The sequence below is a fragment of the Borostomias antarcticus genome, assembly GCF_949987555.1.
Source record: "Borostomias antarcticus genome assembly, chromosome: 10".
Classification (NCBI taxonomy): domain Eukaryota; kingdom Metazoa; phylum Chordata; class Actinopteri; order Stomiiformes; family Stomiidae; genus Borostomias; species Borostomias antarcticus.
In genome coordinates, this window is record NC_140243.1 from 25,389,849 (window position 1) to 25,408,672 (window position 18,824).

At 41.8% G+C, this 18,824-nt stretch overlaps 1 protein-coding gene and 1 pseudogene across 2 annotated transcripts in view; one reads left to right on the forward strand and one right to left on the reverse strand.

Annotated features, from left to right (window-relative positions):
• Window positions 1–12,338: 12,338 nt before the first annotated feature.
• LOC311314333 (C-X-C chemokine receptor type 3-like) lies at window positions 12,339–14,309 on the reverse strand (the record flags this gene model as incomplete). Its single annotated transcript, XM_084444671.1, has 3 exons — window positions 12,339–13,046; window positions 13,159–13,557; window positions 14,304–14,309. The coding sequence occupies 3 exons, from the start codon at window positions 14,307–14,309 to the stop codon at window positions 12,339–12,341; spliced, it is 1,113 nt and encodes a 370-aa protein (XP_084300797.1).
• Window positions 14,310–14,426: 117 nt separating this feature from the next.
• The window catches only part of LOC311314334, a 29,291-nt pseudogene continuing 24,893 nt past the window's right edge, over window positions 14,427–18,824 (forward strand). Inside the window, exons 1-5 of the transcript in view lie at window positions 14,427–14,546; window positions 15,107–15,240; window positions 15,376–15,481; window positions 15,849–16,052; window positions 16,170–16,270. The product of the transcript in view is annotated as an uncharacterized misc_RNA (transcript). The remainder of the gene's footprint in view (window positions 14,547–15,106; window positions 15,241–15,375; window positions 15,482–15,848; window positions 16,053–16,169; window positions 16,271–18,824) is intronic.

Below are 18,824 nucleotides of genomic sequence, written 5' to 3' on the forward strand. Positions count from 1 at the left end.
GATGGGAATTGTGATTTAATGTTGGAAAATCATGTAAAATAAATAATAAAAGGATATTGAGAAAGATAATTACACTGCATGCCTGCTATTATGACCAGGTTACTATGACATTACTCTTATAAATTATTTAATTGTGGTTATAGAGATCACAGTATCGCCGATACTGGATGCAATAGACATATTCTCTTTAATTATAAACAACAGAAAACTAACATTTATAAATTTTATAATCTTTATAATTCAGGTCATATGGAGTGCATGGATTGGCCGTGCAGTACTATTGACCATTATTTCTGCACAGGATCAGGCATAGGATCTGTAGTTCACCTCCAAACATGCTTATCTACCCACTCTCCAATCCATGCATCCTCTCTCTCAATCGACAAGAGCCTGAGTGGTATTGAGATCACTGGCCTTTGTGCTGGCAGCTATAACTCACGCTGCAAGCTTGAGCAAACCAGAGCCTGAATTCCATTCCATGTTTCAGGTGTTCAAGAAAGACGTTTGTCTGGGTGAGTGTAAATGTTGTCTCCAAACCTCAAGGGAACTTCTTGAGCACCTTATTTTGAAGGAGGTCTTGGCAGACAGTCGAAAACCTCACGATCCATAGGAACAGGCACAGTATGAGCCTTCAGCACAGTTCTGTCAACACCTGCAATGGATTGAACGAGAAACACCAAGCTGGGTATAAGCAGACTAAAGTATTTGCAAGTGAAATTATGTAGCAATCCTCAGATGAACACTTAATGATATATAAATATTTGTATAGAAATATTAGAAGAGAGTGTGAAGGTACACAATCTTCACAGCTGAACAATAGTACTGTAAACTCTTATCACTTCTTGACAGTTCCAGGAGACTGTATTGTGTCATACACCAATGAGGAAACAAAACAACTCAAATGGTCCACTCCACCCTTTGCTTCTATGGAGAGGTCAACATTAAGAGGTTCACACACACAAGGCCTCAATGGCTCACTTAACTTGAATAGTTATCCTGTAAAGATGTTTTGTTTGGGGGAGTTCGTAGTCTAAGAAGTACCCAAGATAGCCATCTTTGGTAGCTTTCCTCAAGGCCATCACTAGTATGTTGTGTGTCTATTCAAAGAATCTAAAATATGTAAACATTTTGTCCAGTTTCTTAATGAATACTGTAATAGCCTGTGCAGCAGCCTATAATCCAGTAATAATAATACAGTAGGTTTTTGCTGATGATCTTGTCAATCAACACTTTGACAATGACAGTAAGGGGCTCAATGAGTCAATGACATGTCATCCATACCATTTAGTCATGTGTCATCATAATCCATACGATAACATGATTCCTAAAATACATTTACTTTATGTAGATTGAGTATTAAACATCCATAGATAAACAGGATATCAGTGAACAGTAAGTACCCCAGTCATGCTGTTTAATTCTTAGGCTCCCTATACAGAAAACAAACAAACGTCATCTTACTAGTTATGACAATGATATTGATATTGTCAAACTAAAAAGGGATAGTGCGCATTTCACACACAGTGATTAACGTGTCAGTCAGACTTTGTCAGCGTCAAGAGAAGCAGATCCTATTTTGACAAGAGCTTTTCAGAGAGAAAAATAATTTGGCAGTTGTGAGGTGTGATGATGTGCCGTCACAGATGAATGGTATTGTATTACCCACATTTGATGGTGTGAGATAGCAGCGTTCAGCTTTCGGAGTAGATAGCCTCAAACCTGGGATTCGGGTGTCACTCTTCTTGGAAAGCCTCCATCTGTGCAACAGGCCTCTGGGAACTTAAAGCCAGGACACACCAAGCCGATGGTCTGTCAAAAACAGCAGGGGCTGAGGGGTTGATCGCAGTCTGTTTGGTGTTGCTTGAACATCTGTGGAGAACTGGCCATGCCGCACCATGCCTGGACTAGTTTTAGGCAGATCCAGCATCTTCTAAAGACAGCCCTTTGCAGTTAGTGGGATATCAACAATGTTGAATGAATAATAGATCTTGATTTATTTTTTTCTAAGCTAACAATGCAGAAAGGTCATTTTTGCGCACCAATTGGTCTCTGTGTAAGCTGACTGTCCCCTCACTGTCCCCTGACTGTCCCCACACCCCAGAGAGAGCTACAGTATGTACATATTGGCAACATTAGGCAACTACATAATACAGATGTAGCCAAATTAATGTGTTACCTTAATTGAAAACATTCTGCAGATTATCAGTCAATGGTTTGTAATGTAGCCTACTGTATGCACTTAAATTTTGCACCCAAATTCTATTGACTAAATTGATAAATTGTTAAGTGAGCAAATTTAGACAAGCATCTGTGCGGTCTGTCTATCCCTGTCTTTCTGAAAGTATGGGTAGGCAGGCAGCCATCTTGGTTGCATGGCTTTTTTTGGTGTGTCCTGGGCTTTAAAGTGTCAGTTCACCCAAACCCAAACAAAGATGGAAGCGGTTGTGTTTAGGATACATTATCATGGGTCCATCCTCCTAGTTGTTTTAGTCAGTCAATGCTAATAGAAAGCCCTGGTGAGATACGGTAGGTACATTTGTGTGAAATCTCACTTTGATTACACTACAGGACAGTATGTGCTTCAAGTCAACAACTGATTCGCTATTTTTCAACACCATGAATCTACTGAAACAATTTTACTTTACAGTGAAAGCAGTTTAATTAACTTCTCTTGAGATCACATGGACAGAACAATATCTAGAGGATCAATGTAGCGTACGTTACACTTTTTACAGTAAATGAGTCCTGGTGAATTCACATTGTATTTTGTTGTTGGACTGTTCGTTAAGAGGGAACATCCCAAGGAAAACCAACTGGGTAATCAGTTTTCCTGTGGGCTCCAGTTTCAGGGAACATTTTTGTTTGGCAGCTCAAAGTCCAAATCCATATGAGCGGTTCCAACAGAGGGTCTGTTCATCCCTCCCAGGCCACCGGCAGCCTGTTGGAGGGTATGAAGGCACCATGACCAGGCTTGACCAGGCTTGACCAGGCTTGACCAGGCTTGACCAGGCCCGTAGGGAACAATTACCACAGGAGTGTGTGAGCAAGTGATGGCACATCCTGCATCACATTTTGTGAAGGTCATCATATCCTTGTACTGTGTAGTAGTTTAAGGGCAGCTCCATGTTTGCACATGTCTACGCGCTAATGTTTTGTTTTGTCCTTGTTATGGCACCTTTGCACTGTGTGTAGCAGCCTGTATGTCCAAGACAAATTTCCCTCGGGACGAATAAATGAATCTTGAATCTTGAGCTATCTACTCCGATCTTAGCCTTTCAAAAAAATCCCTTTACCTGTAGGTACAGTACTAAGAGGTGCTTCTAGGTCATGGATCTCTTCTGCAGAGTTGAACCACTAAAACAAGCCCGATGTACCACTTAAACCACAATTATCACTTTTGCAACAAAATTTCTAAATGAAGACCAGGGAGCGTTTTACTGTTTCACTGGAAAAAAAACAGCTTTGTAACCTTTTAAGAGAATAAAATCATACAAGACACACTGTCCATGCATATTCATCCTCTTTAATGTTCTTTTGTCTCCTACCTTACAGGTAAATTCAAACGTAGACTAGAAGGGTACGAAAACCATTTTCCATTCTAATTTAAGTCTAATTTTTGCTTTTACCTGAGGCGAGCCAGTGGCTGTGCTTCACGGCTCAAAGGCAACATTGAAACCATACTTACTAAACAGCTTTACAATATGATCCAGGCTTAAACAACGGTCTTACATATAAGCAGAATCCTCTACGCTGTCTACTTTCCAGGAATTATCAACACATTTTGACAAGTACCTTTCAGCACAAATCCACACCTAAGAGCCTTGGATACGAGACACTATTGCTCTTCCATAGATAATGCAGCAAACCTACAATGTAACAGTGGATTCCTTACCATGTGAACAGTGTGTTCATAGAAAAAATGAATCAGAGAGGCAGTTACCGTTCAAAGTAGCTGTGTCCTGCATGGGTAGCCTACTGTCCTGCTACCCCTGCCCTGCTGTCTCCAGCTGCACTCCCAGGTAGAGGTCTGGCGCCCCCTGCAGGACGCCCAGGTAACAGACAGTCTCTGTGCTGATCCGGCCAGAGGAGGCAGGATGCGGGCCAGGTGACCCAGCTGCTAGTCTGTCTCTTTCGCATTTGTTTCGCCAGTCTAGAGGGGAAGCGCCTAGGATGACGCATTGCATAATCTTCCGGTCTGGACCCATTTCCCATGATGCCCTCTCAGTGGCGATGTGAGTCTTGAGAGCCTGGATGTCCTTCTCAGCTTTGGACAGCCTCTTGTGTACCGTATGCTCTCAACAACCCTCAACAGCCACTGCAGTTCAACACAAACATTGTGTGCAGGAGAAACTTCCCAGTAGACTTAATTGTTCCAACAGAGGCGTTACAAAATAAATTGATTCATATTGATCAGCTTACTATAATTTTCCCTAATGAAACAACATAACAACATATATTGCGATATATTGGAAAATATAATGTAATATATTAAATAATACCTTTCCATATACTGTATAGGAAACTAGTGTTTATATTTTCCAATAAACTTCAATATATGAAAAGTGGCAATTCTTTATGTATTATTCAATATATTATGTATCATATATTATTCTGTATATTTCCCCCATATATTTTCCATACTATAATATATTGACAGTATATAGGGGAATATATTATATATTATATAGGGGAATATATATATTTTCTCTGAGTAAGGGTAGTAATTCTACAGGTCTACAATGTTGTCTGTGAAAATCCTCATTACCTGTGGTTTGCTTTGCAAGGTTCCTTTGGTAGACATTTGATTGTGTTGTACGGGCAAACCTGCAGCACAGATCCACTTCACTTCATCAGTCATGCTTCTTGCCTGTGTGTATTCATCATCATTATTGTGTATTCATCATCAGTATCGCGTACGTCTTCCAGGTCAGTCATGTTTAGGGTCATGATGGGTCACACTCACCCACAAGAATCTCCAGGTGCATAAGAGAGCATTGAATGTCCACGCAAAGGCAGACCGTAGAATGCCCGTCGTCATGTAGAAGCGAGCTGCGCCTCACATTGTTGAACGTATGCTATAAGAGTTGCAGATCTGTGGAGTGGCAGCATAGCAGTGTAATATCGATAAGTAATTTACGGTAACAGAAGAATTAAATAAAATGTTTGTGTGTACCAAACTCCGAGCTGTAAGGCCTAGCCCAATGATACGGCACCATAGCCCATTCCACCCACATTCAGATGACATCATTCAATTGATCTTCATCTACTGCCAGTGTGTTCACATACAAATACATACGCAAAGAAACAGCACAATAAAAGCCCAAACACAAACCTTTACCAGTTGCTTGTTAGTTGCTGTGAGGCTAAAATAACAAAAGGACAGTCATAAAAAAAATATATATATATATATTCACTATATTGCCAAAAGTATTCACTCACCCATCCAACAGATGACAGAGCGGGGTCAGCGGATGCTGAGGTGCATAGTGCGCAGAGGTCGCTAACTTTCTGCAGAGTCAATTGCTACAGACCTCCAAACTTCATATGGCCTTCAGATTAGCTCAAGAACAGTGCGTAGAGAGCTTCATGGAATGGGTTTCCATGGCCGAGCAGCTGCATCCCAGCCATAGTCACCAAGTGCAATGGAAAGCGTCGGATGCAGTGGTGTAAAGCACGCCGCCACTGGACTCTAGAGCAGTGGAGACGTGTTCTCTGGAGTGACAAATCACGCTTCTCCATCTGGCAATCTGATGGACGAGTCTGGGTTTGGCGGTTGCCAGGAGAATGGTACTTGTCTGACTGCATTGTGCCAAGTGTGAAGTTTGGTGGAGGGGAGATTATGGTGTGGGATTGTTTTTCACGAGCTGGGCTTGGCCCCTTAGTTCCAGTGAAAGGAACTCTGAATGCTTCAGCATACCAAGTGATTCTGAACAATTCCATGCTCCCAACTTTGTGGGAACAGTTTGGGGATGGCCCCTTCCTGTTCTAACATGACTGCGCACCAGTGCACAAAGCAAGTTCCATAAAGACATGGATGAGCGAGTTTTATGTGGAAGAACTTGACTGGCCTGCACAGAGTCCTGACCTCAACCCGATAGGAACACCTTTGCGATGAATTAGTGCGGGGACTGCGAGCCAGGCCTTGTCGTCCAACATCAGTGTCTGACCTCACAAATGCGCTTCTGGAAGAATGGTCAAAAATTCCCATAAACATACTCCTAAACCTTGTGGAAAGCCTTCACAGAAGAGTTGAAGCAGTTATAGCTGCAAAGGGTGGGCCGACATCATATTAAACCCTATGGATTAAGAATGGGATGTCACTTAAGTTCATATGCGTGTAAAGGCAGATGAGTGAATACTTTTGGCAATATAGTGTATATATATATATATAGGCTACAGTATGTTCTTTCCAGGTGATGGTGAATGCTAGCACAGCCCATGGACTTCAGTGACCTGTTAGGTACAGTCAATCTTATCTAATCTTCTTAGTCATACAGCTATTGAACCTATTGCATCCATCCAGACAGACTAATTTGCCCAGCTGAGCCTCTCATCTGAGCACAGCGAGAGCAGCTATCACAGTGCTGACTATTATCATGAATGTTAGGTAACCTTGGGCAAAGGGAGAAGTGTAATAAGTGGCCCCATCTGGCCTTTCTACAGCCCAATTCGATCTGAGTGTCAGTTTAATCATCACACTCTTGTCTGCATTGTGTTCAACAGATTGACCCATGTTGAGGGCTTGCCCAGGGCGGGATTGGAACCCATGTTCATCAGGCTCTCCCACTTGTGAGGCGGACACGCTGACAGTTACGCCAATAGGGACGTTTCTCTTGGAGGGACTGTCAGCGCCCCTTTGAGGAGTGAGTTTCACCAGCTACTCCACATTTCACTGTTACGTCAGGTTACTTCCCATCACACCTGGGCCAAAAATAGTTCTATTTCATAGATTGTTTCAAAAATCCATGTTCTCAAATCTGGTCAATTTAGTCAAATAATTCTTGACTGACGTGAAGTCAGTAAATTCAACTTTGTTGGTCACTCAAAAACTAATAATTTAAATACTTTTTACCAAACAAGTAAACCAATGCAAGTTCAGTCACTCACAAATTCAAAAACTCACACATTTTGAACCATTTGAAACAAGTGCACATGCCCGTGGTTCTATATACTGCTTTGCTCTGCAAAACAAGTTGTCACCGATGCAGGGGCTGTTTAGCAGGTTGCTGGGTCAAAATAGAAAAATAAAATAGCTAGCTTTTGAAACCTAACTAGCTAGCACTAGAGCGCTTCAATACCAGAGTAACGACACTTCCATTGACTCCCGTGGTACAGGTAAGCGTCACGCGCCCCCTAGAGGGACATTATGGGCATTACCTTTGTGACAAGAAACCCATTCACTGCCGTTATGTCTAGCACGAACAAGCTTGAAAGTTGATGAAAACGGCCGTGTTTTTACCTTTAGATGTCTTGGTCCTATTAAGTCATGCTTATAATTTGTTTATTTCAAAATATAGAGTAACATTATGGTAGTGTAGTGGATTTAAATCGAAAGTAAAAGATTTGCCAAGGTTCACTCAAAGAGGTTAAGTCTGATTTATTGAGAAAACATACGAGCACAAGGACTTCAGAATAATGCATGTGAGTGGTATCCAGCAGAAGTGCCGTAATCTGGTGTTGCACGGCCTTATATTCAAGCAAAACACAGGTATGACGCTTCCAGGGATGTGATTGGCTAACCCATCTGTACACGTCATAATAAATGGCAGACATCATCAACAATGAAGACACGTGATATGAGAAAGGGCGGTACATTTTGCAGGGACAATGGAACAAAGAAAGGTTATTCTGGGGCAGACAAAGTGTGAGGTGTGTCGACCTCCTGGAGAGGTCATCCTGTTATAAAATGAGGTGAGCACAGCTAGGGGTTTTGCATTTGAAAGGTTGAGGGAGGTAGAGTGAAATTACAATTTCTATGACAGTAGACAACTGTTTTTAGAAGTGATTGGACAAACTAGACATTACTATACTGATGTGCTATTATTGGGATCATAATTCATGCACAACAACTTGCCTATTTCCCATCATAAGCAATTAGGAAGTTATTGACATAATGGCCTACTAGTTGTAGATATGATCATGTGAAATAAATAAGGCATTAATAAGTGTTTTATAATGAATAATAAATAGAGAATGTGCTAATATGCATGTAATAAGCACTGCAGCAGCTAGTTAGTGTTAATAGGCAAGGCAAGGCAAGTTTATTTATATAGCACATTTCAGCCACAGTGCAATTCAAGGTGCTTTACATGAGACATTAAAATCATTAAAACAAAAAGCAAGACATTATAGACATTTAAAACAAAAAGCAGGATAAATTAAAAGCATTAAAACAAAAAGCAAGACATTATAGACATGTAAAACAAAAAGCAGGACAAATAGAATACAGGAATAAAAGTTACAGTGCAGTATACAGATAAACATAACTCCTCTTAGAAAGCAGTGGCAAAAAGAAAAGTCTTCATGCTTGTTTTAAAAGAACCAAGAGTTGCAGCAGACCTGCAGTTTTCTGGAAGTTTGTTCCAGATATGTGGGGCATAAAAACTGAACGCTGCTTCTCCATGTTTTGTTTTAACTCTGGGGACAGAAAGCAGACCTGTGCCAGACGACCTGAAGGGTCTGGATGGTTCATAGCATATGAGCAGATCAGAAATATATTTTGGCCCTAGACCATTCAGCGCTTTGTAAACCAACAGCAGTATTTTAAAGTCAATTCTTTGACAGACAGTGTAAAGACCTTAGAACTGGTGTGATATGCTCCACTTTCTTAGTCTTAGTGAGGACTCGAGCAGCAGCGTTCTGAATCAGCTGTAGCTGTCTGATCGATTTTTTTGAGAGACCTGTAAACACACCGTTACAGTAGTTGAGTCTACTGAAGATACATGCATGGACAAGTTTTTCCAAATCCTTCTGGGACACAAATCCTTTGATCCTTGATATATTCTTCAGGTGATAGTAGGCTGACTTTGTAATTGACTTAATGTGGCTGTTGAAATTCAGGTCTGAGTCCATGACTACACCAAGATTTCTGGCTGCGTTTGTGGTTTTTAGCATTACTGATTGAAGTTGAGCACTGACTTTTAATCGTTCTTCTTTGGCTCCAAAGACAATTACTTCAGTTTTATTTTGTTTAGTTGGAGAAAGTTCTGGCACATCCAATCATTGATTCGTTGAATGCACTTACTTAGCGCTTGTATGGGATTATAGTCTCCTGGTGATATGGTGATATAAAATTGTGTGTCATCTCTGTAGTTATGGTAACATATTTAGTTGTTTTCCATAATTTGAGTTAGTGGGAGCATGTAAATGTTGAACAGAATAGGCCCCAGGATGGAGCCTTGGGGAACTCCACAGGTCATTTTTGTCAGCTCAGATTTGTAATTGCCCATAGACACAAAATAGTCCCTGTTCTTTAAGTAGGATTCAAACCAATCTTACACTGTACCAGAAATTCCCAGCCAATTTTCCAGTCGGCCTAGTAGTATGTTGTGGTCTACCATGTCGAACGCAGCGCTGAGATCCAGTAGTACTAAGACTGAGATTTTTCCATTATCTGTTGTTAAAATTGATGTCATTAAATACCTTAATTAGAGCAGTCTCAGTGCTGTGGTGTGGTCGAAATCCTGACTGGAAGACATCAAAGCCATTACTTAGTGCCAGGAAGTTATTCAGTTGTTGGAAAACAACCTTTTCAATTATTTTGCTTAGAAATGGGAGGTTTGGTATGGGCCTATAATTGTTCATTTGTGAGGTGTCTAGATTATTCTTTTTTAAGAGTGGCTTGATGACTGCAGTTTTCAGGGTTTGCGGGAACACACCTGAAAGAAGAGATGTGTTTACAATTTGTAATAAATCAGAGGCCATGCAGTTGGATACAGTTTTGAAGAAGTCTGTAGGTAGAACATCAAGGCAACAGGTTTCAGATCTTGTATAGTGTCCCCCAGGGTTTTATGGTTGATCAGATGAAATTGTGTCATGGTATTGATTTTAAGTGGACACTGTGACGACACATGTCCTGTACCTGGAATGGAGGCACTAACTGCTTGTCTGATTTTCTGAATTTTGTCAGTGAAGAATGAGGCAAATTCATTGCAGGCCCTGGTGGATAGAAGTTCAGAGGCTACTGACACAGGGGGGTTTGTCAGCCTATCAACAGTGGAAAACAAGGCACGCGCATTGTTATGGTTTTTGGTGATGTCAGAAAAGAAGGTCTGCCGTGCATTTCTCAGCTCCATATTTTAAATGCGAAGTCTCTCTTTATAGATGTCATAATGAACATGGAGATCTGTTTTTCGCCACCTGCGTTCAGATTTTCGACACTCTCTTTTTTCTATTCTGACCAGCATGGCGTTTCTCCATGGAGATCTTCTCTTACCAGAGACCACTTTCACCTTAGTGCCATTGCCATTGTTGTAGACCAACTTGAAAGTATATCATTATTAAAACATCAGGAATTCATGATACAACAATTAATGATGACTATTATGTTAATATTTACCTGTAAACGGGTCACTGATGCTGGTGAAGCTTTGTGGTTCACTTTGTGGTGGCAATCGAATTATTCCTGGTCGGCTCCAATACAACAATACGAACATGAGTGAATTATTTGTCACAAATGCAATGCCCATATCCCGCCACTAGAGGCGCGATACCTACTTTCCGCTTGACCAATGTGTCTTTACTCTGGTATTGAAGCGCTCTAGTCTACACAAGCCCCCAGGATCAGCTTGGCGCATTGAAGCCACCATGGGCTTAGAGGCCAAGCTCGGTATTGCAAGTCACGTGATGGCAAAGCCTTATGCCGCGTTCCAGGCAACCCGTAACTCGTGTTTTTCCGACCTCCTACACGTGAAAATGCTCTGGAATGGCAGTCAAACCCGTAACTTCCCACCCGTGAACTCGTACAGATCGATGTACTCCCAGTTGCCGGGTGGGAAGTTACGGGTTTGACTGCCATTCCAGAGCATTTTCACGTGTAGGAGGTCGGAAAAACACGAGTTGCCTGGGACGCGCCATTATTTCTACCCAAAATAGAATATAATAGATAGGGCTAGAAGAGGAAAACATTTTTTTCTGGGTATCATTCAGCATCAGAGACCAATCTAAAAAAGATCAAATTTTAACTCATTCATAGCTGCATAGCTGCATATAATGACTTTATTTAGAAAAGAAAAAAGCCACCATTCAAACAGCCACCATTTAAAATATAAAATGTTTTTCCTTCAGAAAAGGAAACGGTTGGTGCTGTGACATCAACCAACCAGTAACAATGACATACCTCTGAACACATATCACTGCACTCTAATCAGCATGTTTTTCACTAAACATTGTGGACATGACATAAGGCAGCAGATTTAAAGCCATTTAAATGTAAGGTATTTTCCCATGACCTTGAACAGGCATTTTCTGTCGAGTGTTCAAGACAGTCCAAACTCAAAATGCAAAAAATCATTTTCTCCTTTAGAATTACAAGTCTTTTGGTGAAACGACCTCTAAACTTCAGACGCTTAATGCCTAACAGCAATGGACAAACTGCGTGCAAGAAAATGCATATTGATATAAGGTACAAATAAATAAAATACTGCTTCCATACATAGACGATGACACTACCTTGGTCAACTCCACTATGGTTTGTGTTGGTGTGCTTCTTTAAAAGACATTTCTCACAATTCAGGAAAACCCAAACTCAAAATGCAATGCAAAATGCAAATAAAGTATTTTCTCCTTCAGAAGTACAAAAACAGAAAGAAAATACATATTAATTCAAGGTGTAAATGCACACAACACTTGTAAACATAGTTTCCACTTAACCTTGTGGACAAGACATGAGGCAGTTTTAAAGCCATCAAGGGATGGGAATTTTCCCATGACCTTGAGACAGTCCAAACTCAAAATGCAAAAAAGTATTTTCTCCTTTAGAATTACAAAAACAAAGAAAATACATGTAAATGCAAGGTGTAAATGCACACTGAACACTTAGATAAAAGATGATAAAACACTATAGGAAGAAGAAGAAGATTCAGAATTTTGGAAAATACAATAGGGTTCTGGCAGCTGAGACTGCCTGGCGCCTAATGACTAGTGATTTTACAGAATTCAACATTTACATAATGTTTACTTGTGGTGGATATACAAAAACTAATATATATAAATGCAATGGCATCTACAGAATGAACAAAATAGCTATGTGCTTAATCCAATCCAACATCATCATCATAACTCATTCACAGAGCAAATAATGCAACTTGAAAAAGCGTCAATTCAGCTTTTTACACCATTCAAGACTGCAACACTCCTGGTTCTCCGTTCACAACTTCCAGTCTCACATGGCTCTCCAGATTCTGTACTGCAGCTTGCAGCCCGACCCCAGTCTTCAGCTTGCAGCCCAGTGACCTCAGTATGTCCAGAAGATGGCGCCGGAACCTGTACCCCACAAAGCAATACAGCACCGGGTTGAGGCTGCTGTGGAGGTAGCCCAGAGAGGAGGTGACTGTGATGGCTGTGTGCAGGCTGGTCCTGCTCTGGCAGGAGCTGTTGGACTTGAACGTGTCCATGATGAGGGTGATGTTGTAGGGCGTCCAGCAGAGGAAGAAGAGCAGCACCAGGGCCAGGATGACCCTGACAGCCCTGTGCTTCTGGTGACCCAGGGAGCTTCTCCGCAGCCGCAGCAGGATGCTGGAGTAGCAGAAGAGCAGGACGGCCGAGGGCACCAGGAAGCCCACTATGTGGTAGAGCAGGCGGGAGGCTAGGTGCCAGTCAGTCGCAGACTGGGAGAAGGCCCGGTAGTTGTGAGCGCACTGCACTCTGTCCCGTCTGCTATCCGGCAGAGCCTCCAAGAAGATCCAGTCAGGGATGGAAAGAAGGAGAGAGAACAGCCAGACAGACAGGCAGCTGAGTTTGGAGTACATCCGGGTATAGTGGATAATGTTCAGGTAACGGCTCAGACTGATGCAGCCCAGCAGGTAGATCCCACAGTAGAAGTTGATCTGGAGGGAGAGAAAGAGAGAAGGGAGACAGAGAGGAGTTGGGGGAGGTACTGGTAGAATAACAGCAAGGATATCAAAACTGTGAGATAACCTTCTCTTCCTCAGGCTTTACCGTGAACATTGCTCCAGCGATCTTGCAGAGGGGCGTCCCGAAGCTCCAGCCTTGATCCTGAGCAGCTGCAGCAGCCCAGAAGGGCAGGGTGAGCAGCAACAGGCTGTCCGCCACACTCAGGTGCAGGATTAAGGTGTCCAGCACACTCCAGCTTCCTCTCCTCCTCTTCTGGACCAGAATCCCCAGGACCAGCCCGTTTCCCAGCAGGCCTAGAATCAGCCCCAGGGTGTACAGCACCGGTAGGTACACCGCTTTGAAGCGTATACCTTCATTGAAGTTACACACTTTCTCTGTAAAGCCACCTGTGTAGTTGTCGTCACTGCTCTCATTCAAGAAATCGGCCGGTAAATCATTGTATTTTATTCTTATCTTGCCAGATAGTTTGTCCAATGAGGATTCCTGTTATGTAGAACAAAGCATAAACGCACACATATGTTACAACTTTGACCCCTATATGTATATTTGAACATGATTTTAAAAATAATTATGATTTATTCAAAAATATGTCCGTAGTGTTTCAAAGGCCTCAGTGTTAGATATGAATAACTATTGTAGTATGTCTTGGAAGAACATTTTCAAGTTTGTTCTACAGTAGGTCTATTCTAGCACCTAGGGACAGGCATTGCAAACTAGCCCTGGGCTATAAATGCTGTGATACATGACACCACATTTCAACTTGTATTCACTCGTTAAACTTGTATGTATGTGTATCTGTCCCTATGCAAATGAAATAAAAAATAAAATAAATAGAATTCTACACCTATTCTATGTGCCGCTTTTTACTACCCAACGATGAGTCAGTTACTGTTCTGCTTTAACTACAGGATGTATGTGGGCGGTAGATTTTGAGAACACAAATGTTGGGGGATCACTACAACTGTGAAATGCTCAATTATTGGGTCAAATAAATACATGAATATTTTTGAACAACTACCATGTGTCTCTAGACATCCAGAGCAGCATGGGGTTTTGCCTACAATGACGTCATGCCCTACAGTACGTGGTATATGGCAATGGGTCAGAGGTGCAAACAGACGTGGGTTGGAGGAGGTGCAAAATGCTTCTACAATGGATGTCTAAATGCCCGTATGTGTGTCTCAAAGAATAACCTGTGACACAGATTACATCAAATGCTGCATAATCACCACCATTCCAGTTAAGATAATAAAGAAATATCCCAACTCAAACCTTGGATCACTCCCCAAATAAAATAGAGCCTGAAGGAAAAGCACAAAGCTTTTAGGCTCAAAGACTGGGCTAGCCTCAGAATGGCTTATCGAAAAAATAAGAATCTGATAAAGAATCATGTGTTTAAGGCGAAACTGAAATTCAAGGACAAATTGGAATATGAATTTGGCAACATGAACACCAAGCAGGCATTCCGGAAGGTGAAAACCCTAACTGGGTGTGAAGTTGAACCCAACGTTAGTCTACATAGGAGTTGGTGGAATGGGAGTTAGCGCAGCCTCAGGATTCTCAATTGCAGCGCTATAGTCAAAATTAGCAACCCAGTTTAAAACCGACACACCTGTTAGATTTGAAAACAGGAATTGTTTAGATGACACTTAAGCTAAATTGTTATCATCAAACGTTGTCTGGTTTTATACATTTACAGTTTTTGTGACGTTGTCGCCTCAGACTGGGAGTTCACGTAGCCCCTAAAACGTAGCAGTAAAAATGCTGCATCAAATAATAAGCTGAACAAAATCTGTTACTCACACGCATAAACTTTCTTAAGAAGATAGATAGATCAAAAGGGCACTTGCCATGACAAATGGTATCCAGATAGTCTTTTCCAGCAGCAGACCAGAACGAAAATGAAAGCTGCGAGGCGGTGGCAGGCAATTTCAGACAAGTTAAGAAATAGGAAGACAACAAGAAAGTTGACATTCCAATGTTCATTTTGCATCAGTTGAAGGTTGAAAGTTGAAAGTTGACCACTGAGTAGGCCTACACCGTGCTCTGCAGTGAGCACTTTAAGACAGAGGATTTTGACAAGATAGGTCAGACTGTCATCTCTCTAATTAGAGATGGAGCTGTAGCCTACCGTCTGTCTGTAGTTTCCTGACGCATCTCCAGAGAGTAGGTGTATCACTAGCTAGCCTAGACTATTAGGATTTGATAGGATTTTTTGGTTGTTCTTTCTGAATGTTTAGGAATCAATGATGTATTGCACTGTTAGATACTGCAAGTTGTTATTTTTTTCTTTCACTTCAGCCAGTGGCAACCAGGACAACACAAACCTCAAGGAAGGCTGAAGAGAGCCTGTCAGCGAACTGTCCTCTGCATATGCAAGAAAATGAATCTCCGCCTAATGTTGTGAGTATTTGTACTAGCCCTGCCCCAAACAGCATCATGACCCTGGTCATATTCCAATCTCTCTCTCTCTCTCTCTCTCTCTCTCTCTCTCTCTCTCTCTCTCTCTCTCCCTACCCCTCTCCCTCTCTCTTTCTCTCTCTCACACACACACTGCCACTCTTTTTAGACACACTCACGTATACACATAGAAACATGCTAGTGTTGAATGTGTCCATGTTGAATGTGTCCATGGCAGTGGAATTGAGGGGTGATGAGATTAAGAATGCAGGCCAGCTTATAGTACATTGTAGGCCTACTGTGCACCAAACAGCTGTCTGTGAGTGATGTTATATAAACATTAATGAAAATATTTATATCCTTCTTTCTACTAGGACCAACATTGCCTGCATCTCCCACTGCTGTAAAGGCTAAACCCAGTGAAGCCTTGGCTAGGGTGGAGAGTCTGGAGCGAGAGATGAGGAACGCAAAGGACCGAGAACAGAGGGCAAAGAACACAGTGCATCGTCTTCTGGAGGATCTGAGGGGGAAGAATCTCATAAATGAAGAGCTGAAAGAGAGGCTCAATTTCTATTCAGGTAAAATTAAAATGATTTTATGTATATTTTATTATTTCCTTAAACTTGCCCATCTTTGTCTTCCTAGTTATTATTTCATGGGCACTTACTAATTAGTGTATGCTAACTGAATTTCAGATCTTCCAATACACCTCCTGTCAAAAGAGGGCCATGAATACACAAAAGACCAGAGGGAGTTTGCCATCACTGTCCACCTACCACATACCACTGTGACCAGTGTGGGAGGAACTTCACTAGAGTGGACAGTCTCAGGACACACCAACGTGTTCATACAGGAGAGAAGCCGTACCACTGTGACCAGTGTGGGAAGAACTTCACTACGCCAAAAGATTTAAAGACACCAGCGTGTTCATACAGGAGAGAAGCCGTACCACTGTGACCAGTGTGGGAAGAACTTCCGTCAGTTAGGAATCTTAATGGTAGAAACGAATATCTGATGTGATGAGGTAAGGGGTCTTAAAGAGAGTGTGTGTGTGTGTGTGTGTGTGTGTGTGTGTGTGTGTGTGTGTGTGTGTGTGTGTGTGTGTGTGTGTGTGTGTGTGTGTGTTCCAGAGGAGAGCAAGGAGACCCTGAGAAGCTAACCCTGTGTTGTCACATCTCATAGATATTTGTGGAAAAATCCATTTACAACTTTATGAAAGTATTTATATATTTGGTTTAAGGTAGATTTCAAAGAACATGCGATGTGGTCGATTCAAGCTGGTTTCAAACAAAAGACAATAGTTTTATTCTATGTTACGATTTGCAGACCGGACTCTAGAACAGTAAGTGTATCCAAGTCAAGAGTATGTTGTCTCAGTCGTGCAGTCTCTTTTATAGGTGCGGTGTCTCTCCAAGCACGTCAGGATGAGACCGTGTCCCTGTCTGCTGTAGAGATGTCCTCTGCTGTAGCAGCAGAAGAAACAGAAGACCTTCCATCCCCTTTTGTTAACATCTCTGCGATTCTGTGTGACCATAGCTACCTACCAACTCGCTTTGGTGGCCTTGTGGAAAATTCCCTTGTGTACATAGCAGGTTTTGTCGTTCGCCAGGTCTTGCGAAAGCTGTCCTGTGATGTGTGCCGTTCTAGCTTGGTGACGGATGCTGTACCTGCATCATTTGATCAGAGCTACCACTTGCTTACACTAAAAAACAAAGGAGGGCTGATGATTCCTTCTTAGGGTACAGTGAAGGTGGTCAGATCAGCTGAGCGGTGTATTCGCCAGTCTTCATCAGGGCAAGTCGTCAGTGTGTCCTTGATCAATCAGTTTGTGCGAGCTTAGATTGGGTCAGAGGATGTGTTTTCCCTCAGGGAGCACATTCAGGAAACACAGTATGGAATTGACAACCACCTTTTTCTGCTCCTGTCAGTAGTTGTGTCTGTATTCCACCAACTAAGGCTGCATCACATAGCAAAACTGAACACTCTTAAACTACAGAGTGGCAGCTTCCGAAAAAAGCTATGCAAAACAGTTCTGTTCCAAGGGTTTTAGCTTCCATCCCCCTAGTGGTAGAAACCCTGGAGTGCTTATACAAAGAGTCTTACCAGGTGACACAAAACATATGGAAAATAGCAACTTTTGAACTAAATGTATGTTTTCATGCACTACAAATCTACTGGTCATATTATCCATCCTCCTCATCCACAGTTTTTTAGTTATTGGTTGCATAATCTGCCTCCTCAAGAGCTATCTGCTGCTTTGCATAGCACATGTTATATCAGTTTATTTCATTGTATAGAAGGCTTTTTCATGTTAATAGATGGTGGTAAATGCCTCCCTTTAAACCAGCTGGTGTCGTGTATTAATTTGATTAAGCCCTAATTAGACCCAACCCTTTGTTCTAATTAAATATGATATTACACATGTCAACTTTATCTCATGAGAGGCAGACAGTAGGAGTTCTCACGACGGGGCGGGCGGACAGGAATGTGCAGATGGCCTGATACAAAGATGCAAGCAGAGGGGGCAAATGGACAGGAATGTGCGAGTGATCAGCAGAAAAGTACTGTGTGAGTGATCAGGAGAGCGTATTAGAGATTAAGCACCAGGTGTCTTGTCTAAATGAGTGTTGGAGCTTCCTCTATAAAAGATAAAATTGACACATGTCAAGATTATGTGCTAGTTAAGTAAGTTTTATCAACTGAGGGCGGGGTTGTTTTGACAAAACAGATGCACACGCCGTGTAATATTATTGTCTTATGGATGAACATGCCGTGTAATATTATTGTCTTATGGATGTACATACCGTGCAATGTTATTGTCTTACGTATCTACTGAAGGCGGGGTTGTTTTGACAACCGGGTGCACATGAAGTACAATGTTTCACATGAATATAAGGAGATGTAACAGCCAGTTTGAGTGTGTCTACTCGAGTAGGCTACCCACCGGTTTTGTTGCCTATTCTGCTGAACGAGCAATAGCCTAAAGCCTGTTGCATCGGACCCAAGTGTTACCAGTGCCTTATTGATTTGACTTCAACTACTGAACAAAGAACTTTGAAGATTTTAATTACCTAGATAAGGCGTTCAGACACGTCACTGGTTCAGTTAGCGATTTATTCCACCTCCTTGAGTAGCGTAGGTTGTTTTTTATTTTATTTCTATGCTGCGACTGGTTTTATTGTTTTTACACTATACGGTAGGCTACGGAATAATTTCTATTTGCTGTGGTTGATATTCGAACATGTCCTTGTATAATAATCCAGGCTCCTAGAGTGACCTGAGTAAACCAAGTGTTAATCCTTCTGGACTGTGTCACATTGTGTGTAATAACACACAACCCATGCTGTATC